General features: G+C 41.5%; 1 protein-coding gene across 1 annotated transcript; it reads left to right on the top strand.

Annotated features, from left to right (window-relative positions):
* Nucleotides 1–9,987: 9,987 nt before the first annotated feature.
* Nucleotides 9,988–12,606, top strand: LOC147640519 (uncharacterized). The gene is made up of 4 exons (XM_086781557.1): nt 9,988–10,152; nt 10,355–10,517; nt 11,795–11,887; nt 11,965–12,606. Exons 2-4 carry the CDS (start codon nt 10,387–10,389, stop codon nt 12,479–12,481), a joined length of 741 nt encoding a protein of 246 aa, XP_086637683.1. The 5' UTR covers nt 9,988–10,152; nt 10,355–10,386; the 3' UTR covers nt 12,482–12,606.
* Nucleotides 12,607–26,132: the final 13,526 nt, after the last annotated feature.

The following is a 26,132-nucleotide window of genomic DNA, read 5'->3' as shown; positions in this document are numbered from 1 at the left end:
TTTCAGCCTTTAAGGCTAATTTACACTCATCGTTTGAGATGACAGATTTGGGACCCTTGCATTACTATTTGGGGATTTAGTTTATGCAACGCAATGATGGCATCGTTATGCTGCAGTCTAAATATATCCAGAAGCTATTGAAGAGGTTTAATCTTAAAGATGAAGGAGACTTTTTTTATGCTAGTTTATATCAGCAGGATGTTGGATCCCTTCTTTATGTATGTAACATGAGGCCAGATATACAATATGCGGTCTCACAGTTGAGCAGATTTATGCATAGCCCAAGTACAAAGTATTGGCAAGCTGTTAAGCGGGTTTTTCACTATTTACAGGGCACTCAGTATTTTGGATTAATTTATTCAAAGGGAGGTGAGTCACAGCTGCATGCTTTTAGTGATTCAGATTGGGCTGGATGTTATGACACATAAGTCTCCAGTAGTGGGTTTTGCTTTCACCTTGGTGATTCATGTACATCATGGGTCAGCCAAGAAGTAGCCTATAGTGGCCACTTCCAACTGTGAAGCTGAGTACAGGGGCAGCTTTAACAGTTATAGTTGAGTGTGTGTGGCTTAGACGTCTTATGGTTGATTTAGGTGTTGGACAGTCATCTAGCACTACGATTTTCACTGACAGCCAGAGTACATTAGCAGTTGTTTTGTGAGAGGAGCCTAGTGTTTCATGCTCGCACTAAGCACATTGAGGTGCATTACCACTATGTCAGGGAAAGACTCTTTGTGTAGCAGAGATCAACTTGGTCTATGTGCCTACACATGACAACATGGCATATTTATTCACGAAGGCTCTTCCTCGTGAAAAGTTTGAAGCTTTTCGTAAAGCTTTGGGCTTATTGCCTTTTCAGGATTGATCGGCTATACCCTGTACACGTTCATATCATCACTCTAGGGAAAATTTGTAGCATTATATGGTAGTGATGTGTGTGAACACACTTAGGACCCGGTGGGGCACTTTTTCCCTCACTAGGAGGTTTTTTCCCCGTGCGTATGTACACCCTCTTATCTACTCATTTTGGGGTGTGTACTTATCTTATGTATATGGCACACATTTTTTAATTCTAATCTAGTGAGTTTGTGTGCTCTCAAGCTTCTCTATCTTGTGTGTGTGGCATTATATGGTAGTGATATGTGTGAACACATTTAGGACCGCCGAGCCACTTTTCCCTCACTAGGAGGTTTTTTCTCCCGTGCCTATGTACACCCTCTTATCTACTCATTTTGGGGTGTGTACTTATCTTTGGTATCTGGCACACATTTGTTAATTTTAATCTAGTGAGTTTGTGTGCTCTCAAGCTTCTCTATCTTGTGTGTGTGCATTGTTGCAACCCTAACCATAATTCCAACATTCCTTGCCTTCCTTTATGACCACCATGAGAAGCTTTGTGCATAGGTTGCTTGCTCCCATGCACACCACCAATTCTACCATCAAAACGACATCTTCATGGTGTTTCTCCAATTCTTCAATAGCCCCAATCTTGGTAGTTATTAATTCAAACCCCGTATTCAAGGTATGGTTTGATGACATCCAATCTCTCCATAAGTGGCTTGAAATTGAGTCTTTCCACAAGCAATTGCAAGAGGGTATCATTTGAAATGGCTCGTGCACCTTGAGATGTGTGCTTATGAGTGCTTCCCATATTTTCCTCCTCTTCAACTTCCTTTGAAGCTTTCCCCATTAATGGAGAAGTGCTTTTGTGAGTGTTTGTCATCACAATCAATTGCTCTTATAACTCCTCCATTATATACATGTTGTCATGCTCCATTAACTCCTCCCCTTTCATGTCTTTTGTCCAATGATAGCTTCCGAGGCTGACCATTATGGCTTGCCGACCATAATGGACTGTTTTGAGAAAACTGCCAAAAAGTGGAGCTAGGGTTATTCGACTTGAACAAAATACAACTAAGGAATAAGCCTATGTGATTAGTTTAAGTTCAGTCTCGGCCCTAATACTCTCTGTTTTAGGGTTTTTTATAAAATAGGCTTTTACCAAAAATGGGCTGTAACTCCCTACTCAAGAGTTTGATTTAGGCTATCTTTAGCTTGTTAGTATCCTTTTGAGGATTACTACACACCCATCAAATTCAGTCCATAAGATCACTTTTAGTATACAAATTGCCAAAATAGGACTGCCCCATGAAAATGGGTGTAACAGCTCACCAATAGCTCCAAATGGTATGCCGTTTGGCTTGTTTGGAAGGTGTTGTAACAGAGAATGAAGTGTAGGTGTCCAATTTGGGTCAACCTGAAACCCCTCAGACTATATGAAATCCTAGCTTAATCAACAAACCAAATGCATGTATGAGTGGAATTAAGCATCAGGAAGGAGATTATTGAAGAAATTCTCCAAAATTTATGAAAAAAAACCCTGATTTTTTTCATGGAAACCCTAATGTACAAAAACTTGAAAATTGGAAGCATTAAAGAGATTAGTGTCTTGCTTACTCATTAGAGATGCATTACCAAGCATTTTTGTTGTATTTATTTGACTCACCATCTCCTAATTCAAAAATGCATTACCAAGCATTTTTGTTGTATTTATTTGAGTCACCATCTCCTAATTCAAGCAAAACACGAGCGGCTTCATGGTGTCTTCATGGCCAAAATCGTGTAAGCAATAGCTTCCCATAGAGTTTAAAAGAGGGCTCAAACTATGTCTTAGCCAACCACAATAGCCAAGGCAAGTATTGAATGGCCATTATGTGCTTGATGAGGCTCCAAAACACCAAGAGAAGGGCAAAAATGGCATAGCCTAATGATGAAATGATATGAGAAGGAAGCCACGAAGAAGCTTATGATGAAGCCTTTACGTACCCCATTCATAACCCTAAGCTTTTGCTAGTTTAAAACCCTAGATTGAAGCTCCATAGCTCTTAAGATCAAGCACAGAGAAGAGGTAAAAAGAAAAAACGTTTTGATTGGTCACATTAATCAAGATTAGTAAAATTTTCCCCCAAATGTGGTCCTGGGTTTTGAAATTTGGTGTGGCTCCCGAGGTTTGGTCCACAGTAAAGCCATGGCCCCAAAAGCTTAGGAATTAAACAAAGAAAAGGAAATTTACCCATTCAAGGTCACCATAACCATCTTCTCGATCAAGAAAATCAAGAAAACTCAAGAGAGTGGATCAAAGGCATGGCTCTGATACCAATTGAAATGAAGTAACCATAAGCCAAGATTTGGGACCAATGAAAGAGAGAGAGAGAGAGGTTGGCTAAGGAAATAAGCTCCCTCAGGGAAGCTCACTCTATGCCTATCCCCCAATATGTCTAAGAACCTTTTCAAAGAAGGTCGGTTTTATCACATGAATGTGTAACCTTGGCATGCCTATATTACCATAAATAGATTTATAAAGTGGGCAAAAATGCATCATGTGTGCATAATAGTCAATGTGTGGTGGCATAAATGAAAGCATTAATGTCTATTTGCCTAAAATGAAATATAGGATAAACTATATTTTACAAAACTTTTCTCCATTGAGCAGTAATATAATGACAATAAGGTCCCACGAAGAGGTTTTTTTATGGTTTCAATTAATTTCCTACGAATATGCCATGGGTTTTGCTATTTTTTCATGTGGTTTTTTTAAACTCCTCTTTTCCTATGGTTTGTTTAATCCTTTTTTCCTACGGATGTAGCCTCTTCACCATATTATGGGACCATTACCTAAGAATTAGACAGTAAATGAATCGACTCTTGATGACTTGTATGATAACATGAGCTATATATACTAGATGATTACTAGATTTTCTTCATTTTTCTCTTTTGTTTATTCACTTTCTTAGCACAATGGAATCTCAATTTTTAACTAATGCTACACACTTGTAATAGAGATGCATTGTCATGAGAATATATTTTAAGTCCTCTAGAAAAATATTATTTATCCCCTCTTAAGTAATTTGGGGACGCCTAGGTTACTCTTGCGTCATGCCGGCTAGGTTAATATCGTGGGTAATACCACTATAAATATTAATACGTGCGGTATATGACGTATGTTTGAGGCCACCTATGATTATTTCAGTTAGGTTTGTATGGCAAGGTGATTCCTGGGATACTTACGCCTGGTAGTCATGAGTTGGTGATGATTTGTGCCTGTTTAATATTTGTGGGATTAATTTAATAATTAATTGGGCTTATATTTTCAGGTGATGAAGACTATGGGAATTGAAGAGTTTACTTTGGAAGAAATGTCTTGGTTCATCACATTTCATTTTTGGCAAGCATAGTAGCTTGCAACCTTAGTAAATGATTTTTCTATTTTGAACTTTAGGAAAGATACATTTATTATGTGGAATTTATTAAAGCTTATGGCTTTACCCTAGTCCCAATATTTGACACTCTATTTTTGTTAAAGAAGAGTGCCGTGCTCTCTAAAAAGCACATCTTGTATATTTTGGGGGCTATGGCCTAATTTTGGTGGAAAAGAAAGCTAATAAAGAAATACTCTTGTGTGGGGAGAGGCCACGCACAAGAGGGGGGAAGATTGCACCCAATATGGTCTATTGAGCTAAGTATTTTAATTTTGTTAAGTGTTTAAATTCCAATTGATTTGATTTAGATGAATCTTGCAAAGCAATGGTTTTTATGGTTGAATCAATTCTTGTGAATTCTCTACTCTTCCACAATCAATTCCTAGAATAAGATTCCGGTTGCAGTGGTATCAAAGCTTGGGCTAGGAGATTTGTGGAGAAGGTAGGAAAGGGCTTCAACTTCTCAAAAATCAAGAAAGTGCAGGAAATTATCCAGTGGACAGAAGGGTGTTTTGTAGGTCTTTACCCAAAGGTCAAAGATTCAAAACTAGATCTACTCTCAAACCCACTCACCAACCTGCAAAACCATCCCTCTCTATCAAAAAGTGGTTTTTCCAAATACTCAGTGAAATCAAAATCTGACCGCATGGATGAAATCCCTACAGCCAAAAACCTCACAGTATTCTCTCAGAAATCAGAAAGCTTCAAGCACGAGTAAATCCATAATGGACGGAGCAGATTAATCAGTGTAAAGCCATCAAAAAAAATTCTCAAAAGAAAACCCATGAAGAAGGCGCACGGCGACAGCCTGCCCCGGCGCAAAATGGCGCATGGAGTTGCTTAAAAAAAATCCCCAAAGTGCTCAATCCATAAGCTAATCAACTCTTAATCTAATCTTACTTTTCCCAATCCCCATGCAAGTCACATCACTTTTTGGAGTCTTTACTTCTCCTATTTTCAAATTTGAAGAGAAATACAAAAGGTTTCCAAATCTGAAATTTCTGGGTGCAGAAAAGTGATTTACAGGTTTTAAAAGGCTTAAAAATTGCCTAGAAAAGGCCAGAAAATTCTGAAATTGCTTCTGAAAAATTCTGAAAAAGTTTCAGAAAATATTGCAGAGATTGGGCAAAGTTTACAGGACTGTTTCAACAGGTTTCAAAGTGTAGAAAAATTATTTCATCAACAATTTAACTAGCCCAAGTCTCTTGAATCACGCGGAATCGTTCGGGATTTGTTTGAGGCGACGAGAATTCAATTCAGCCATTGAACAGCGTCTTTGTTCAGCTTCAACCAAGATCAAATTGCGGGAGAAAAACAAGATAAGTACTTATTTTTGCTTTATTTATTTACATCAAATAAAGTAAAATTTTATTTATCTACATCATTTGCACAAGCACTATGGCAGATTTGCCTATCTCACCATCAATTCAAGAGCAACTCCTTTTTTTACAACATCAAATTGTACAAGAAAGAGAGAAGCGTATTGAATTGGAAAGACAGCTCACGAGTCGTAGACGCAAGCGTGACTCTTCGCTATCTTTTGATGACGAAGATGACACTATTCAAAGGGCTGTAAATGCTACATTGCAAGCACAAAGGTCACAAAAAGAATCCAAGATTAGTCGGAAAGCTTTCACATTTCAAAATTATGATGGAAAGAAGGATGCTAGGGTCATTTTAGCTTGGCTTAGTCAACTAGATGACTATTTTTCTGGAGAAAAATTTTCAGAGAGTGATAAGATTAAATGTGCAGTCAATCATTTAGTAGACAGTGCAGCTTTATGGTGGAGTGTAGTAAAGCAAGGTCGTGACAAGCCAGATTCTTGGAAAAGATTTCAACGGCTGGTTAAAAAGCACTTTTTACCCTCACAATTCAAGTCCAAAGTTAGGCACCAATGGGACACTTTGCATCAATTGGAAAAGGAAACTATGTCACAGTATGTAGAAAAGTTCTGGAATACTTTATTACAGGTGCAGGTTGTGGATAGAGTCAGCGAGAAGGACCAAAAGAGGAATTTCATATTGGGCCTTAGATCTACCATTAGGGCCGATGTGAATATGTTTCGACCTCATTCACTATCTTCTGCAATATCTTTGGCAACTAATTCAGAACGTAAAAATGATTTTCCTAAAGAGATTAAAGCACATGAGGGTACTTCTTCTAAACCATTTACTAAATCTTTTTATGCTTCAAAGAAGATGTATAAACCAGGTTATGACAAAGGCAAGGACGAGGCTAAAGGCAACACAAGTACCAATAAGAAAGTCAATGGTGGCAAACCGAAGACATCTACTATCAAATGTTTCAAGTGCCACAAAGAAGGTCACATAGCACCGAATTGTCCGGAGCGTACCAAGAATTCAACACCAACAGAGCAGCAGCAGCTCGAGTCAACATGATTGAAGAAGACGACAATGAAGAAGAATCATTCAAGCAAGAGGGTAATTCCGATCCAGATTACTCTAAAATAAGAAGGTAAACCTCATGTTCATTCTTTGCTTAAAATAAAAGGAACGATAAATGGACATGAAGTTCTTATTTTGCATGATGATGGTAGTACACATGATTTCATTTCTGAAAAGGCACTTAGAGCATTAAATCTTCATTCTTCACCTACGCACTATAAAGTTAAAGCAGCATTTACTCGAACAAAGTATAATTGCATGCAAGAGGTGAAAGATTTGGATTTATGCATCAAGCCTTTAACAGAAAAAAGGGATTTCTTAGTTGCACCTTTACAAGCGGTAGATATAATTTTGGGTATGCCTTGGAGACACAAATACAATCCTATTATAGACTATGACACTCATAGCATTTCTCTAAGGAAGGACAATGAAAATATTATCCTCCAGTGTCAAGTCAAAGGAGAAATGAGTCCTTTGTTGAGTCACACTCAAGCAAAGAGAGCTCTAAGAAAAAGAGACAAGACTTATATGGTATGGATTAACCAGCTTGATGTTGAGTCTGACACAACCAAAAGTCCAAAGATTGATCTTTTTATCTCCAAATTTAGTGACTGTTTCATGGAAGATCTACCTCCAGGATTACCTAAGTCTAGGCATGAGGATCATAGTATTGACTTATTGCCTGGAAATTCTCCGCCTTGTAAAGCTCCCTATAGAGTCAACAATTTAGAGCAAAAAGAAATCCAAAGCCAAATAGAAGACTTGCTAGAGAGAGGCCTTATTTGACCTAGTAGTTCACCTTTTGGAGCTCCAGTACTTCTTGTTAAGAAGAAGAACGAAACTTACCGAATGTGTGTAGACTATCGTGCATTGAATAAGATTACTGTCAAGAACAGATATCCTATTCCTAGGGTAGATAATCTTCTTGACAAGCTTAGAGGATCAAAGGTCTTTAGCAAGATTGACCTAAAGTCTGGGTATCATCAAGTTCGTATGACTCAATCTGACATTTTCAAGACAGCTTTTAGAACCCAAACTGGTCATTATGAGTTTTTGGTTATGCCATTTGGTTTGACCAATGCTCTAGCTACTTTCAGCCATATGATGAATCGCATATTCCTTAAGTTTCAAAGTTTTGTTATAGTGTTCTTTGATGACATTCTTGTTTTCAGCAAGGATCGACAAGAGCATGAACAACACTTGGAACAAGTGTTCAACCTTTTGAGAGAAAATGAATTGTATGTCAATCCTGAAAAGAGTTCTTTCTTTCAAGAAGAGATTGAATACTTAGATCATATAGTGTCGGCTGAAGGGATTCGTGTAGATCCTAAGAAAATTGAGTGTATAGCTTCTTGGCCTACGCCTAGAAACATACATGATCTTAGATCTTTTCTTGGCCTATGTAGTTATTATTATAGGAAGTTCGTCAAGAATTTTGCTTGTATTGCTCATCCTTTGACTGAACTCCTTAAGAAAGCTACAAATTTCAATTGGATTGAAAAGCAAGATAAATCTTTTGCAACACTCAAGAATGCTTTAACACAAGCACCAGTTCTTACACTACCTGATTTTCAAAGACCATTCTTTATAGTAGTGACTGATGCTAGTGGCAAAGGATTTGGAGCTGTTCTTATGCAAGACAACCATCCTATTGCTTATCAAAGTAGAAAGCTTAAGCCTGCAGAGCAAAATTATAGCACATATGACAAGGAATTAGCAGCAGTAGTGCATGCTTTGAAAATCTGGAAGCATTACCTAATGGGTTCTGAATTTCTTATCAAAACGGATCAACAAAGCATTAGGCATTTGCTTACGCAACCTCTTATTTCAGATAGGCACATCAAATGGGCATCTTTCATTCAAAGTTTCCAACCTATGATTCAATACCAACCTGGAAAAGAAAATGTTGTTGCCGATGCTTTGAGTCGAAGACCAAATATCAACAACATTTCCATTATTGAAAGTGAACCATTTGTACTTATGAAAGAAACTTATAAAGTTGATCCAGATTTTTCTGAAATATGGATCAAATTGCGTGAAAACAATTGGACACCTCAAGGAAGTTATTCTCATAATGATGGCTATCTTTTCTTTGAGAAAAGATTGTGTGTTACTCAACCTTATAGACAGCTTGTCTTGGAAGAGATGCACCAACCACCATTTGTGGGACATAGAGGAGTTTCCGCAACACTTCAAGTAGTTTCTCGAGAATTCTATTGGTCTCATTTGAAGAATGATGTAGCTAAATTTGTAGCTGAATGTAACATTTGCCAAACAATTGAAAGCTACAAAGGCAAAGCTTTGGGATTGCTTATGCCTCTACCCATTCCTGATAGACCATGGGAACAAGTGTCTATGGATTTCATTACTGGCTTTCTTACTACTTCCAGTCATCATGACATGATTTGGACAATAGTGGACAGATTTAGTAAGCAAGCCTATTTCATTCCATGTAAAAAGACACTAACTTCTCAGCAAGCCGCGAACATATTTGTTAAGCAAATTTTTGTTCATCATGGACTACCCAAAGTGATAGTTTCTGATAGAGATTCTAAATTTTGTAGTCACTTTTGGGTTGCTCTTTTCTCAAACTTAGGCACTAAATTAGATTTTTCCACGGCTTTCCATCCGGAATCGAATGGACAAACCGAAGTTACAAATAGCACTATCTTAGATATGCTTAGAGCCTATGTTTCCCAGCAACCTAGTGCATGGGATAAGTACATACACCTACTCCAATTTGCTTATAATAATACTCCTCATACTGCTACTGGTCGAGCACCATTTGAGATCATCTATGGTAGAGCTTTGCCTATTCCGGCTACTAGACTTTCTCATAAGATTGAAGCTATCGACCAATATGTTAGAGACTTTGATCGCATTTTATCTGAAGTGCGTGATTGTATTGCAAGAGCTCAAGAGAAGTATACATCTCAAGCAAATAGGAAGCGTAAAGATTTTTCATTTCAAGAAGGTGATTATGTACTTTTGAGAATTGAAAAACGTCAAATTCCTTTGCCTCATGTGGTAGCAAGTGTCCAAAGGGGTAGACTGTGCATAGTGCCGTAGCAGCACGGGTGCAAAACTATCTATTCTATTAAGCATAGGTGTTTTCCCTACCACATGTCAATCTCTCTAGCCATCTCCTCTAAAACAATCTCTTTCGCTCCTCCTCTAGGTCACGTGGCAGTTGTGTGTATTCAAAGGGGTAGACTTTGCATGGGTGGGGGCAATGCCACAACAAGAGTGGGTGCAGAATTAGTATTATTTAAAGGCAGCCGTTTATTCGACCCAAGAGCGACCCCTAGGCAAAGCCTTACCTTTTTTACAAAGGCATTGATCATGAGGCTAACTTGAACATTTTATTGTAAGTATTTAATTTGAGCATAGTGAGTATGAAAACCCTAGGTGCAGGGCTCTGCGGGCATTTGTAGCTGTTGAGCGCGATCAGCTAGATTCTTGCGCGAATACGACTTCAGCCTCAAAGGTTAGCGTTTGTCTGTTCGGTGTCGTGGCAAGTTAGGGTGTGTGTGTTGGGGGGTGTGCTGTTGAAGTCTTGAGGAGGGTAGAGTTGAATTTCCGAAGAGCAGGGCAGTGTATTTTTCCTTTTGTTGAGGTTTTGAAGAGGAGAGAAGCTCAGGGACGCTGATTGTTTGTATCACTCTGTACTTCTGGACGTGGGGAGTCAGCGTCTGCACTGGACACTCAGGCGAAGCTCGGCATGACCCTGGATGACCTGGCGTCGCTGAGGGGGCGGCGCATCCAGAGCGATGTTGTGGGTCGGAGAGGATTCCGCCGCAGTCTCCCTTACAAGCCCTTCCCTCGTGAGAGGGGTTTCCCTCGTGACTCCAGGTGATCATTCTTGACTTGTTGGTGCGGAGGAAATTGCAGTTTCTATGGTGCTGGTGAGGAGGGTTGCCGTGTGTATTCTTAGTTATTGATGAGAATGAAGAAGGAGAGGTGGGTTTTTGATGTGAATGAAGAAGGGCACTGAAAATCGGGAGGTGGGTGTTTAATGTGAATGAAGAAGGGGAACTGAAACTTGGTAGGTGAGCGCTTGGTGTGAATGAATGACACTAAAACATGGGAAAGTGGGTGTCTGATGTGAATGAAGAAGGGAATAAGGTGGATCTTTGATGTTAATTTAAAGATGGTTGGTGTAAAGCATTGCTTGATTTGAAGGGTGAAACTTATCTGAAAAAAGGCTGGTGGTGAAAAAGAGAACATCATATATTTTTATTGGCAGGAGACATGAAGAGTTGTGTGAAGGAAGATTCTTATGTCTTGTCTTGAATGGTTGTGGAGAATTTTTCAGTTGGTAGAAATGAAATGTTGTATACGTTGTGATAGAGATGGATGTGAATGGTAGGATTGATATCGTGTGGTGCATGAAGAGTTTCCGAATGAGATGTTTGATGAGGTAAAAGGAGCTTCTGAAGAGTGCTTGTGGGTCTAGACATCTTCATTCGATGGTGTTTCTGTAATTCTAAGATTTGTACGAAATAGTGATGGATATCACCAAAAGTAGAGGGTTGAAGTACCAAGTCAGTGGGATCAAGAAGTGGTGTTCCTGTGTGATGGTGTTTTCATTGTATTTTGGAGAACGCAAAGGAGGTACCCAGGAGAAGTGGGACATGTACACTTATTCTATTTGTAGTCGAAGTAACAGTCTTGTCGTAACAGTGCTTGGGATTGTAGAGCATCATGACTAGAATGGGGAATTGTTAACTGCTTCACAAATTGTTGGAGTACAAGAGGCATATCTGAACTTGATAGAAGGTAAGAGTGATGTGTCCCTTGAGTCTACATAATATCAGTCAAAATGTTTTGCCTTTCCTTGATGTGGTTTGAAGTTCATGTTGTTGTGGTTCATATGCCTCGAGATGCACTTGCTCAAGCCCTTCGTGTGTTGCTTTGGCCCAACCCATCAGAATGTATTTAGCTTCAAGTTTTACTGTACCTGTGCATTGTGCTTCTCCAAGTACGCAAACAACTACCGTGACTGTAAAATTTCAGTCCTATTTATGTCTTTCTGGCTCCAGTGTAAACATATGTGGAACTTAGCATCACAGTCTAATATCGTGATGGGGGTTTCTTAAAGAATTTTCTTATTTATATGTTTTATGCAGACCTCCTGAGCTTTGCAACAACTGCAGACGTGCTGGACATTTTGCTCGGGATTGTCCAAATGCTGCAGTTTGCAACAATTGTGGGACGTCAGGGTAATGGCTAGTGCTTTTCCATCTGGTTTATTATTTGGTACTAGTGAGTGTTTACAGAATTGTGGTTTATTTCACAGACACATTGCTGCGGCATGCCCAACAGAGCCTTTGTGCCGGAAGTGCAAGAAACCTGGGCATGTCGCAAGTGATTGCCGCAATGAACCTGTGTGTAATCTGTGCAACAAGTCTGGTCACCTTGCAAAGTCTTGTGTAGCACGTGAGTTAGGGCTGCCTAAGTCAAGCCTTTGCAATAACTGCTACAGATCTGGGCACTTGGCTGCAGATTGCCCGAACGAAAAGGCGTGTAATAACTGTCGCCAGTCAGGTCATCTTGCCCGAGATTGTGTGAACAGCCCTGTATGTAACAACTGCAGTGCACCTGGTCATTTGGCCCGTGATTGCCCTCGAGTGATTCCCACAGGTCGAACAGGGGGACCTATTCTTGACGTTTTCTGTCGCAATTGTAATCAGCCTGGTCACACAAGGAGGGACTGTGTGCAAGCTGTCATATGCAATGTCTGTGGAGGACGTGGGCATATGGCAATAGATTGCCCATCTGATCCAATGGTTGTTCGTGGTTTTCGCCGTCGTTAAATTTTTATTCCTTGATAAGCCTAGCTTGATGAGACTACAGCACCGTAGGTTGAATTTCTTCTATTTGGATGCTTACTAAACAGTTATTGTCTAGCATAATGAAGGCTGAAAATTGTTGTGCTTGAGTTGGGTTTGTGATCCTCAACTTTTTGCCCATTTGCATGAAGAAAATTTGACCTTTTCCATTCTTATCCATACAAAACAGGGAAGCCCGTGCTGATATGGATTTTCTTGACAAATTAGGCTCTGCAATATGAGTATATATGAAATGATTTTGGTTATAACGCTTGCAGTGAGGTATATAATGATATTTTTCCTACTTTGTCAGGCAGTCTGCACAGGGCTTATTGTTCTTTTAAGTCCTCAAGTACTTCAGTGCAATGGAGTTTTCAGATCTAATGCTTGAGAGTTTCTTTACGTTGTCATGTTTCATTGTGGAAATGTCCAATCGTGTTTCGCAGACAGTTTTAGAGGCTTTTATTATGTGCAAGATTTATGATATTTCTGTGCAGATGAATTTAATCCTTAGAGAGTTTATTAGTGCTCTTGTTGTGAGTAGCTAACATCAAGGATTAGGCCTTAGTTACATTCGCCTTTTCATATACATGTTTGGTCATCCATTGATACTGTTGTTGTGAAAGTCATCTGAAGCATTGGAGTTACTTTGAGGCTGCATGTGTTTATGCTTCAATGGAAGAAATGCTAACAAGAATGCTATTTAGAAATTATTGGCCTTATATGTAGCTGTGGGAGCATGCAGCAAGATCCAGTTCGTCACACATCATGAACTAAATCTCAGACTCTGTGTGAAGGGTGGAGGGAATCATGTCACTACAAGCCACTTAAGATGTATGGATAATAGTTGGCTCAATTTTTCTTCCTTTTGGCGCTTTCTTATTTTCTCCCAAATTTATTTGAGGTTGTATTACTCGGTCTGACTCAGCTGAGTAGTCAGGATACTGTCTTACTACTTGGTCTTACTCATATCACCAAGTAGTCAGGATACTGTCTTGACTGTTATAATGCAGGAGGTCCTTATGGGCTGTACTACCACTGAGTAGTCAGGGTACTGTCTTGACTCTTAAAATGCAGGATGTCCTTATGGGCTCTTTGCAGTTGTCTATAGGTGGCATGTCAGCAAGCTTTTTATTGGGCCCAAAATGCAACCAAGCATACATAGCTTTACTCTTTGTTGCACTAGATCTCTTGAGTCTGGAGGTGGCATGTTAGAAAGCTTTTTATTCGGCCAAAAATGCAACTAAGCATAGATAGCGTGTCTTTGTTGCACTAGATGTCTTGACTCTGGAGGTCCTTATGGGGTCTTTGCAGTCTTTATAGGTGGCATGTTAGAAAGCTTTTATTCGGCCAAAAATGCAACTTAGCATACATGGCTTTGTCTTAGTTACCCTAGGTGTTGGTTAGGCCGCCCAAATGTTTATGCTTGTGGGTCAGGATGTGATGGCTAGTATCACACGAAACATGTGGCTAGCATGTGTGGCCTATCTTTTGCTGTCCTGGACATTGATGAGCTTGACTGACTGGTTTTGCTTGTGAGTGATGATGTGATGGCCAGCTTAACGTTTTCAGTGGTGTGGTCCATTGCAGTATCTGCATTAAAGATGCAGTTTTGCTTGTGAGCGATGATGCAGTGGCCAGGACAAATGGAAGAAGCATGCAAGCATGGAGAGAGCATCCTGCTTAGTAAGAACTTTGGGTTGTCCTTTGCTGGCAAAGTGATATGCTCACGTACTTAATTTTCTGTATTCCTGTCTCTAAGAATGCTATCCTCCAATCTCACCAACCCCAAATCTAGGTGCATGTTGATAAGACAAGGATCCCTCTTGGGACCCTTGTGTGGCGCCCAAGGACAAAGGTGGACTCAGTATTGTAACATTCACATCTGCGTAACCACTTTGCACACTCATATCCCTTGAGAGGTCTCATGCTCTCAACAAGCAAACTCGCTGTAACAAGAGCCTCCGTTGGATATTCTTCCACCCTAAGTTGCCCTGTCCACTCTCCAGATGGATAAAACATGCCATCAACCACTAGACCTGGATCTACAATCCTTTTGGAGAAGTCAACCATCCCACCTACATGAAAGGATTTATCCTAACTAGATGAGTATCAATTTCTAGGACACCAACTAGGCTACAGTATACTCTCCAGTCTCGTTAGGCTAGAGTATACTTTCCAATCTCATCTGTGCATGCTAAGCAACAAGTCTCGAGTCCAGGTGTGGATTGAGCTAACCTGTGCCCCGGCCCTCAATCCATTACCCTTTTTCTCACCAACAAACGTTGGGAACCAGCTATAGATGCCCCCTTGTTGAATTAAGCAAACCCTCTACCCAGCCTTAAAGCACACTGTCAAATTTATTTATATAGACCTTCCTTTGAGGCCAAGCAAAGAGATTGGAGTACAGTATCTCTAGAGCAAGATCTTGTTGGACCAAAGTAGCCTGCCAAGACTTCTTGTGTCTCCTCCTTCCCACAAAATGGCTTGCTTCACAATCATCCCAGGAAGATCTCTTGTCTAACCTATAAGGCTATAAATCCATGCTACACCAAAGTCAAATGTACTCTGCCCAACACCCATATAATCAACTACAACTGTGATAAGTTTACCCGGATCAACACAAGTCCTCTCTTTAATATACATACCCCGACTAGCTGCTTTGATATGTGTATATGCATGCTGTGCAGAATGATGGAATTTGATGTTATAACATAAATTGTCATGCCATGCATCATAATATGCTCTCAAAGTAAAGTTTGGATCATATACAATAGATAACTGATTCATGAACCCACTTAGATCATCTCATAAGATATGGTACAACTTTTCATGCGGGTAATGAATTTATGGACCCACTTAATCCAACATCCCGATTTGGAGCTGTGAGATAACCTAGAACATTTGCCTCAAAGGGGTGATAAAGGGCATCCTTGTTGAATAGAGCAGCTAAGAGTAAATGTCCCATTGACCATGATACTAGTCCTTGTAGCAAGGTATTTACATTTTTCATAAAAGGGCTACCAACACCCACATCTTATAATGCGTGTGTGTACAAGGAACTTTCATCCACTTTTGTAATAAATTCTATCAAGTCTATTTCAAGAAATAAATGTTTCTCTCAACCCATTTTAGCCCTTCTCAATTGTTTCCTTCAATATGTGTCCTACTCTCAAGTAACTGATTTTCCTTTAGTCTTATGAAAGTTAATGAGTATAAAAGACACATCCAAGACTCCAATTTCTTATATCATCTTCCCCCCCCCCCCCCCCCCCCCCCTAAAAACACAAACAGCACATCATAAATAATCCCATGCGATTTTGCACAAGAAGGATCAATCCAATAGCCAAACTCCCTTGTTAAGTTCCAACATCAAGAAGGCTGCGTTTGCCAATTCGTCAAGTACAATTGCACAACCCAAGACACTATCTTGTCCCCTCCCTTAGAGCATGTATTGAGTGGATCCTTTCTACTTTGGCACATTGAAAGGTATTTCTCAAAATGTTTTTAAATTGGTAGATTTGTTTTCCTTTGCATCGTCGCACATAGTCTATCTTTCATTAAGGGGATGCGAGCATTCTTACTTTTGAGGGTTGTAGAAATGATTTTTTTTGAGTCTAGTCTTTCCTTATTTTTTTTTGTCTAGTAGTGATGGGAGAATTTTGATAGTCTAGGTTTGCCTACTAGATGATGTTAAATTTCTACTTTTTGCTTTCAGGAATAGTTTATTTGAAAGGCGTCAACATATACCGGCAAAGTCTCCTACTTTACATTCACCATGCACTCTGCGAAAGTATAAGATCTACCAACTAGTCTTGTTACCATTGAAACCTAGCAAAGATAGTGTTGGTCACTTTAGGAACCATCATGAAACTATTTCTCTTTTGCTTGCAAGGCATTCCGTCCGTCCTCACTACGATCTATCTATACCTTTTGTGAGTTTTTACACACCAAAAAAAGAAAAGAAAAAGAACTTCCTTGCAGGTCATATAGCATCCCGTCATAGGAGGAACAAGACTAAATTTTCATCTAAATGGGCCGGTGCATCGATGTTAACTTCAAGTTATAAATGCTATCCTCAAACATCTGCGACTTCTTCAGTCTCCTCCTTGGCCTGTCCATTTTCTAACAAGAGAGAGGTCACTCTATAACAACCCATCACCTATAAAAACCCCAGCTGCAGAGGTCACTCACTCTATAACAACCCCATAGCATGAGGAATGCGAGCACCCACCCCAGCTGCTAGCACCATAGCAGAAAGGCACCCGGACCCGACCCACTTTATTCCCAAAAATCATCAACAACAACTACAACTATATTCAAGCATATCCTTGTCAACCATGTGGCCGACGGCCATGCAGCCAGCAAGGGTGATTAAATCCAAGAAGAGCTCAATTGTCAAGCTTAGCTACAAGCAAAGTTTAAGAAAGCATAAGTAAAAGTCGATTTGGGCCCAAGGCCAAGGGATAAAGGCTATGTGAAAGGGGCCAAGGCCAAGGGATAAAGGCGATGTGAAAGGGGCCAAGGGCTAGGATTAGGGTTGGGGGCATGCCCATAGACATGAATAAGTGTAGTGTGAAAGGGTGGCCTAGTATATAAGTGAATATGGGCCAATGTAATATGAATCTTTTGATAATCAAGATTAAGACTGGAGGAAGAGCTGCAGATATTCCATCCTTTTGCCACCACTTTTTTTTTTTCCGTAACAAAGCCAGCCTTCCCCCTCTTCGATCGTTCATTGTTGGCATCCCACCCCATAGTCTTGAACCTTAATTGATATCACCAACTCTTAATTGTTCATTGACGAGGAGCTCTCTCCATACCAGATGCAGTACCTCATAGGTGACACTCTCCTAAACACAACACTAACCAACTTGAAAACCCATGAAAGGAGATGTGTACACAGTGCCTAACTACATCTTCAAGATAGAGTGCTTAGTATCCCCCTACTACTATCATAGTGCCTACCTACATCTGAGGTCTTAAGACGGTGATGAATCTTATTATCCTATGACATGTGGTGCCTTTGATGACAATCACTATCTCTACTATGCAACGATTCCACCAAAGGCCCTAAAGATTAGCTCGTCTCCTTAACGGCACCAGTTGAGCAAGGTCGGCTTCCTCCTCCTCCCTCTACCTCCTTCAGACCCCAAAGACCCACCAACCCCCACTCTCTTCTTCTTCTAACCAACTAGAGCCCATAGCCAGCCCTCAAAGAGCCTCGATCCACATCTCAAACTTCACACACCCACATCTCAACCCACCAACTCCCACTCTCTTCTGCTTCTAACCAACCAGAGCCCATAGCCCGGGCTCCTAGACCCTCCATCCACTCTCAAACTTCACTTTCTTCCGCCCCTTCTTGTATTAGCTTTTGTATCCACCTTTTTTATCATCTTCCTACACCAAGTGAAATAGTTGATCAACCAATCCCTAGTTCCAAAAGAGCCTACAGAAGCTTTGGATCTCAACGAGGAGCTGCCTTCGCGCCAACTAAAGTAGAGCATCAAACCGCTCACAAAGAACCAAATCTCTCACTCTCGGTGCATGAACACATACCCTCTGCACCTATAGGAGCTAAGCTCTCAAGGTAACTATCTGGAGACCTATGCCCTCTGCACCTATAGGAGCTAATCTCTCAAGGTAGTTAACTATCTGGAGACCTTGGACACTCCCTACGACACAGCCAAGATATGGCATTTAAATCATTACATGCTCTCAAAGGATGATCACACATAACAAAAGAGAAGAAGACCATGCTTGAAGGAGCCACACACGTGGGAGTACTACATTGCCGCTGTCCAAGGGATATCCGAAACGGACTTAACATTCGTGCCAATACATAATCCTTGGTCTTGGAGTAACTTCTTAGCGTTTAAGAAGGCTGGGCCATTTAATTCTCATTTTAAAGGGCCTTCACCCACCACAACAACAAAGTTGTGGATGAAGTAAGTTTAACAAGTGCCAAGATACAAAGGCTTGGTTGGCTCTCTGCGCTTCATCTTCCCCAGCTTCCCGCCCTTTTTTAAACCTGCAGCGTAGGCTTTCCTTCTCCGCGGGTGGATGCCCTCCCAAGTGCATGGGCACTGAGTGGAGGAACCCGTCCCTTATCAGACCCCAGACTTCTTCAGCATCACCTGCAAAAATAAACCAAATGCTCAGCAGTCACATTCCTGTAGCTTCACCCTCAACCTCTCATCAAGTCCCTCACTCAAACCCCTGGAATCCCATTCCAGAAAAACCTTGGAGTGGAGATGCCATCATAGACGCAGTAATGGACGAAAATACCAGACTGGTTCAGGAACTAAAAGAAGCCAAAGAACAACTTCTAAATATGAAGAACAAGGGACAACTCAAAGAACCCTCCCTCTTGTCAGCAAAAGAGCCGACAGCAGCAGCAGTAGCCCAACAGAAAGAGGCAGCCAATAACTCCCCCCCACTCTACCAACACTGTACATGTAAGTCTTCCAATAGAACAGGTCAGAAGCAAAGTAGAAGACTATTCAGAAAGATGCTTGGTTGGACTACTCTTTGGCCCGAGACCATCTAAGGAAGCAATGAGAGCATGGATAAGGGAAAGCTGGACACCTCTTGGAATAGAGGTTACCCTTACTCAAGCGACTATTACCTTTTCTTATTCAAAGAAAGCATGGCAATGAAGGTTATTAGCTCAGGACAATGGATGTACAGACACCTCCCCTTCTGTTTCATGAGATGGACAAAGGACTTCAATCCTGATGGCCCCAAATCCTCAGCATATCCTGTGTGGGTAGAACTCCCTAATCTCCCCATTCACCTGACCCCATGGATCAAATCCATATTAGCTCCCCTAGGTCAAGTAATAGGCACCAAAGCTTTCTCGAACTACAACCCCTGCTTGGCACCCTCAAGTCCTAGTAGAGCTTGATCTTTCCCTCCCTCTCCCAGATGAGATAGCAATAGGGTGTGGTGAGTTCTCTCACACTCAGCCAGTCCTCTACAAACACCTTCCCAACTCCTGTTTCCACTGTGGGAAACAAGGGCACCTCATCAGAAACTGCCCCATCAAAAACCCGCAGCTCATCCTCCCCCAAGTAGCTGAACCCCCCCCCCCCCTAACTCGAGTCAAGCTCTCCCAAACCCTTGCCCTCCTCCTCCTAATGGAATCCCAAAAGAAGCAGAATTCGTTCAAGTCAACAGAAGGAAACCCTTTTCCAGAACCAAACCCCCGCACCCTCTTTTCAAGCCCAACCGATATTCAGTTTTAGCCACTGTTCCAGACCCAGGTGATACAGAAGAAGAAAATGATTGTGTAGAAAGTACCCCTATAAACAAATTGAGGCTAGAGAAGGAAGTCGACAACTTGGATGCAGCCGATATGGACACCACAAGCATTTTAGCCCCTGAAAAAGCTCCAAACCTTAAACAGGCAACTCCAATGACATGGAGATCAGCAAAGAACTCAAGAGAGGCAGAGCACACCTGGGAACCACCCCCTGTCAGTCACTAAAGGAGGCCTTAACAAACCCCCAAACAAAAGATAATGAAAGCTGCAAGCTTCAATGTCAAAGGTATTTCAGATCCAAAGAAAGCCCAACTAGTTAGACAATGGTTCAAAGCCAAAGGTCAGCTGGATATCATCACTCTAGTGGAGATAAAGACTACAGGAGAGGAACTGAACAGAAGGCTATACTCCATCTCCCCCGAACACTTTTGGATGTCCTCACTTCATTCTCATGGAAGTGGAGGCCTAGCAGTGGGCATCCATTATGATTGCATCCAAGATCTTCAGGACTTTCACATTGACATCAACAATCAATGGATAGTCTTACTAATGAACAGCTTCACCTTTGTAGGAGTTTATGCCCACGGCCCACAGAAGAGGACAAGAACCTGGAAATCCCTTCTAAGGCTTCGTTCACCTGTTTTGATTATGGGGGACTTTAACATGGTTGAAACCCTCAAGGACAGATACAACTTCAAAGGACAATCCCTCTTTGGTTCAGAGAAACAAGCTTTGGGAAAAAGTAAAACACAAGTTCAATCTGCAAGATTTGGGTCAAGAAGGAATCTTCTCATGGCAAAACTACTCTACTGGAGAGCTCTCCAGAAAAGCCAGACTAGATAGAGCATATGCAAGCGGTGAAATTTACTCTCAATACAACAGGTGTGAATGCTCGGTAGACTTGACTACATGCATTTCAGATCACTACCCCATCATCACTACAATGGATAATCAAGACAACAGACATAAATCTAGCTGGTTCCACACAGACCCAGCTCTATTTAAACTGTCCCTAGTTCAAGAAGAAGTCAAACACATCTGGGAATCCTTCTTCAGCAACAATCTATCCCCGGCAAAAGCTTGGAGTCTGTCAGTCAAGTCTACCCAAAATTTGCTGAAACAGGTCAGAAAGGAAGTTTTAGCTCACAGAACCAGCAGACTTAAAAAACTCCAAGTGCAGCTTCAAGAACAAGAGGCCTCCACTGACCCTTCCAATGTCAATCAGATCAGAGCCAAAATCAAAAGAGAAGAAGAAATTGCCCTCCAACATACTACGCTCTATACCAGGGAATGGTGGGCAGGAAAAACTGACAGGCCATGCCCTGAAATGTTTAAAATGCTGAAGGTCAAGCAAAGGCAAGAGCATATCCCCTTGCTCAAAAACAAGAATGGAATCCAGGCCACTAACCAAGATGAGAACAAAATACTGCTCACTGAATACTACCTCAGCATTTTTCAAGAAGATGGTCCCCCCTCCCCAACCAAGACAGCTGCAAAAATGGAGACTATCAAAGCAGCCAGACCCAGAACTGTCCCTGCCAATTTAGCCGTTACCCTGGATCAGGACATCTCTCATGAAGAAATCAAAGAGGTCATCTTCTCTCTCAAGCCCAATAAGAGTCCAGGTGAGGATGGACTGCCTGCTGAATTTTTCCAAACCTTTTGCGATGTGCTAACAGGACCCATATTCCAAGTGTGGCAAGAATCCTTGAAATATGGAGCATTGCCATCACAAATCAATGAAGGCCTTATCAAGCTGATCCACAAAAAAGGCCCCAAGGAGCTCATGGGTAACTGGAGACCTCTCACAATGCTCAACAGTGTCTACAAAATCATTGCCAAAGCACTAGCCCTTAGACTGACTAAACACATGAAACTATGGATAACAAAGGAACAAAAAGGCTTTATAAAAGGCAGATACATCTTGGACTCCATCATTGCCTTATGGGAAGGGTTTGATTATGCTGAAAAAACCAGCCAGGACTTCCTGTTTATTAAGATTGACTTTGAGAAAGCCTATGACATGATCCAGTGGGATTACATCCTCCAATCTCTCAGAGACATGGGCCTGGGCCCCCAATTCACCCACATGGCAAAAACCTTATTTGGTAATGCCAAAGCTAAAATTATCATCAATGGAGAACTCTCAGACCCCTTCCCTCTTGAAAAGAGTATCAGACAAGGATGCCCTCTAGCTCCCCTACTTTATGCTATAGCTGCAGATGGTCTAAATTGGCTTATAAAGGACAAGATCAGCAAAGGAGATCTGGTTGGAATCAAATTACCCAATGGAGATCAAATGTGCACCCAGATGTTTGCTGATGACACTAACAGTCTAATAGCAAACGAAGAAGAGAACATCAAGGTTCTCTGGAGCTGTCTACAAACCTACTGTGAAGCCTTAGGCTCCAAAATTAATCACAGCAAAACAGGAATCAAAACCCTCATTGAACCCCCTCCCTCTTGGCTCCTGGAGACAGGCTGTAACATCATTCAGGATGGTGAGATCTTCAGGCTCCTTGGTATTCCCATGGGTTTCAAGGTGTCACTGAGACAAAAATGGACAATGGGTAATGGAGAAAATAGAAAGCAAGTTACTTAGATGGAAAAGGAAGCAACTGTCAATAGCAGGGAGAATTATGGTGCTTAATCATTTCATCATCCCTTCTACCATCTATTTCCTCAGCTGCTGGAGACCCCCTGACGCTAACCTCAATGTTTTCACCAAGCTATGCAGGAACTACCTATGGGGAGGAGACCCATGGAATAGGAGCAGACCAAAAGTAAAATGGGACATTTGTATTGTCCCCAAATCCAAGGGAGGACTGGGGATTAAAGAAATACGCCTGTATGCTGACAGAATGGCCTCTAAATGGATCATCAGAGCTCTAGAGAACCCCTCAAAAGACTGGGCACAGCTGCTGCTCAAGGACACCCCTAGGTTCACTATCTCAGGCCATAATAAATGGTACAACTTACCCATCATCACCATAGTAGCTTCCAAACACCCCATTACCCCTAAAGGGAGCCAACTAGTTACATCCTGGTTCAGAATTAAGAGTTTTCTCTCCATCATACCCAAGGACAACAAAACAGAAGGTATCCTAGCCATGGATTCTTGCTGGTGGTCTATTCTCCCTCTGACCCCCCTTGAACCAGAGGAAGGGAAATTAGCTCTAAATCTCCACAAAAAAGGTCTAGCAACCTGGGCAGATATTTTCAACCCCCACCAAGGAACTTGGTTCACAAGAGTAGAACTGGTAGCCAAGTTCGATAGTAGAACTCCAGAGCTAGATCTAATTCAAAGCAGAGCAGTTCAATGGAACCAACAGGAAATCTGGAAAATCAGCAGACCCCCATCCTTCAATATCTTAGCCTTCCAATGGATAGAGAACAAACCCCTTCTCCCCATCCCTAATCTCGAAAATCCCCCCTATTCATGTCACTCTCAACTGCAGATGGAATATCAACTAGGATAGGAAAAAATGGTATATCAGTCTCAAGGAGCTGTGGAGCTCACACATTGATCCTAAGAAAGCATGCCTTGCCTGGCTGGTAGCCTACAAAGCAATATGGACACAAAGCAAGACTGCAAAGCTTCACATCGCCTCAGATCAATGTACAAGATGCGGTTTACCTGAGGATGACCTCCATATCTTCTTCCACTGCAAGCACATTTCCAACACTTTCAAAGAGCTACATGCATATATTCTGAGGTGGGGCAAAGATGTTAACTGGAAAAACCTAATGTTAGGAGAAAACATAGGATGTTCAACAACACTCTGGAATGTAATCAGATGTATCTTTGGCATGCTTGGCTACAGAGGATAGCAGCTACTTTTGACAACCCCGAAATCAAGGGCCCTCCTCTCTCTGTGTGCTTAATAACATCATGCATCAGGTATTGGTCCAAACAAACCCAAGCCCTCTTTAGCTTGGAGAAGAGATTAATGATCAAGCTCCAAAAGAGAGCCTCAGACTACACTATGGAAAAACTAGAAAAAACCAGAGATAAGATTATTCTCATCCTATCTAAGGACAGATCACTAATAGAATCAATCTACAGGCAGCAGTAAGCAAACCCCTCTCAATGCCCACCAGGTGTAGAAGTGGATCGACATGTAGACAGGAACTAGGAACCAATCCAGAGAAGCTAAAAATGAAGCTAAGGAATAGTGTCCTGGCAGGCACTGGAGTGACACCATTGTTTTAGACTGTCTCCAAGCACCGGACCGACGCTGATGGTTCGTTGGATTTTTCTGCAAGGACGCCAGTTCAGTTTAATCCTGAGAAATTTTTTAAAAAAAGGCCCTCAACCCCCCTTTCGGACACGTCCCTGCCCAAAATCGAGCGCGCAGGTACACCAGAGCAAGAAGTCTCTGTTGATCAGGAACTCTGCACATCTTCTTGCAAGGCCGTTAAGAGGAATCAGAAAAGAAATTTTAGCCAACAAGGAGCGCCACCAGCAAGGAGGAACTCAAGAGCTTTCCGTAAGGTTGATCGAAGATGAAGGCAGTGGGGAGAGACCGTCATCATCACCCGATCCTGGGCGCCACCACAGCAGGGATGAAGCCAAAACCGGCGTGAGGGATCCAACTGCTGCAGTAAGGTAGTCTCTCTCCATCCAAAGCAATCTACCAGGGCTATCATCGCACCATCTTCCCCTGCAAAACCGTATAGAGGATTCAGGAAGGAATCATTCTGTTTAACAACAAATGAGCTGAACCCTCTAGTTACCTTAACCGTCCTTCAATTCTCTGGGCGCCACCGAGCAAGGAAGAAGATTCTGAAGAGCTAGCTGAAAGGCTGAATAGAGGTAGAAGATAGGTTTCATGCAGCTTGGAGAAGCCTCATCTTGCCTCTGGTGCTGTTCCTCCATTTTGGCGACACCAGCAGGGTCGAGAACGATGGACGAGACCAATAGCCGTTTTTTCTCCTCATGCGAAGACACGTGCAGTCACATGGGCTGACACGCGTAGGGCATGCGCCCTGGCCACTTGTCCAAATGCATGATGGACACGTGGCTGCTATCCTTGTATATCGGTTTCTCCCTTTTTGCATAAATATATCCGCCTGTTTTTTGGAAAAAAAAAGTTGTGGATGTACTTGCTCTACAAGTACTATGTTGAAGTGCGCAATTGTGTGGTTCCTTGTCAATTTTTTAAATTGATTGTACTCACATTAGAAATAGTGCCAAAAGAGCCATGGGCCAAATATAAAGGCCTTGTATTTGATTTGAATGAGGGCTCTAAATTTAGGTAACAACTCAAATACTATATGAAGTGATCAAATACTTCCGTACCATATCATCACTTGAGGACATTCATATGAGGTTCTTGAAGAGCTTTGTAGTCATGAGAAAACCATTTTTGTGCTCCTTCCACAACACTAGAGGCATCTTCAACAACTCTAGTAGGACACGGTCACCTTTAGGAAGGGGGTGGTTAACCACTTCGGTTAACAAGGCCTTGCCTCATCCTAATTTTATAAGGTGCTATGTTATAACTTTTGTAAACATGGTGCTATAACATAGTGGCCTTACTTTGTGCTCACTGATAAATTGGCTCCATGTATATAGTTGTTGAAAGCTAGACTAGGGAGCTATAGACTATATTCAAGTCTTTCCCACCCCCCGACGGCCAAAGTATGACAGCTAGCTTCATGTATATAAGCCATTTTACATTAAACAATATAACAAGTCATTCCCCAAGCAATAAAATTTGTGTGAAATGTCTTATGCTTGTCCCTTACCTTATATGCAATGTGTTAATTTATGCCTAAGCTTAATGAATGCTTGCATGTTTTGGCTTGGGGGCTTGGGCTTTCTCATTGCATGAGCTTCTATTTACCACCTCTTGCTTAAATGAGCCAAGTGTCGTAATGTCTCCATGCCTCCATTAGGGAAAGCTTTTCTCGCCTCCACACGTCAATGGCCTTGAAGCTCTTTGATGTGATAACGAAGTGGCGGATTGAAAGTGGAGCTAGCGCACCCACATTGGGAAGTTGCATTTGTGGCTCTTTAGCAAAGTCCCACTATATTTGTTTTGACAAGGTAAATAACTAAACATACATCAATAAAAAAGCCAAATGAGAAGTCAACTATGGCGGTAGTTTTTCCAAAACTATCGCCACATCCAACTAGGTGTGGTGTTTATATTTTAATGTGAAATGACTAAGGCATTGTAAAATCATGTGCACGCTGACTTGATTATGAGCTTATGGCATGATATAAGAGGGTGTGCTATTATTTTATTCGTGAGCTTCTTGACACCTACAATGTGAAAAATTTGTGCATGGCCGACTGGCTGATATCCCCATAGCCCAATAACTCTGATATTTGAACTAAGTGTTGTTAGAAAAGCATTTGCT

Source organism: Cibotium barometz, chromosome 3 (assembly GCF_041138505.1).
Source record: "Cibotium barometz isolate CiBa-2024 chromosome 3, ASM4113850v1, whole genome shotgun sequence".
Taxonomy (NCBI): Eukaryota; Viridiplantae; Streptophyta; class Polypodiopsida; order Cyatheales; family Cibotiaceae; genus Cibotium; species Cibotium barometz.
The sequence above is the reverse complement of the archived record's forward strand: the minus strand, read 5'-3'. Positions and strand labels throughout refer to the sequence as shown.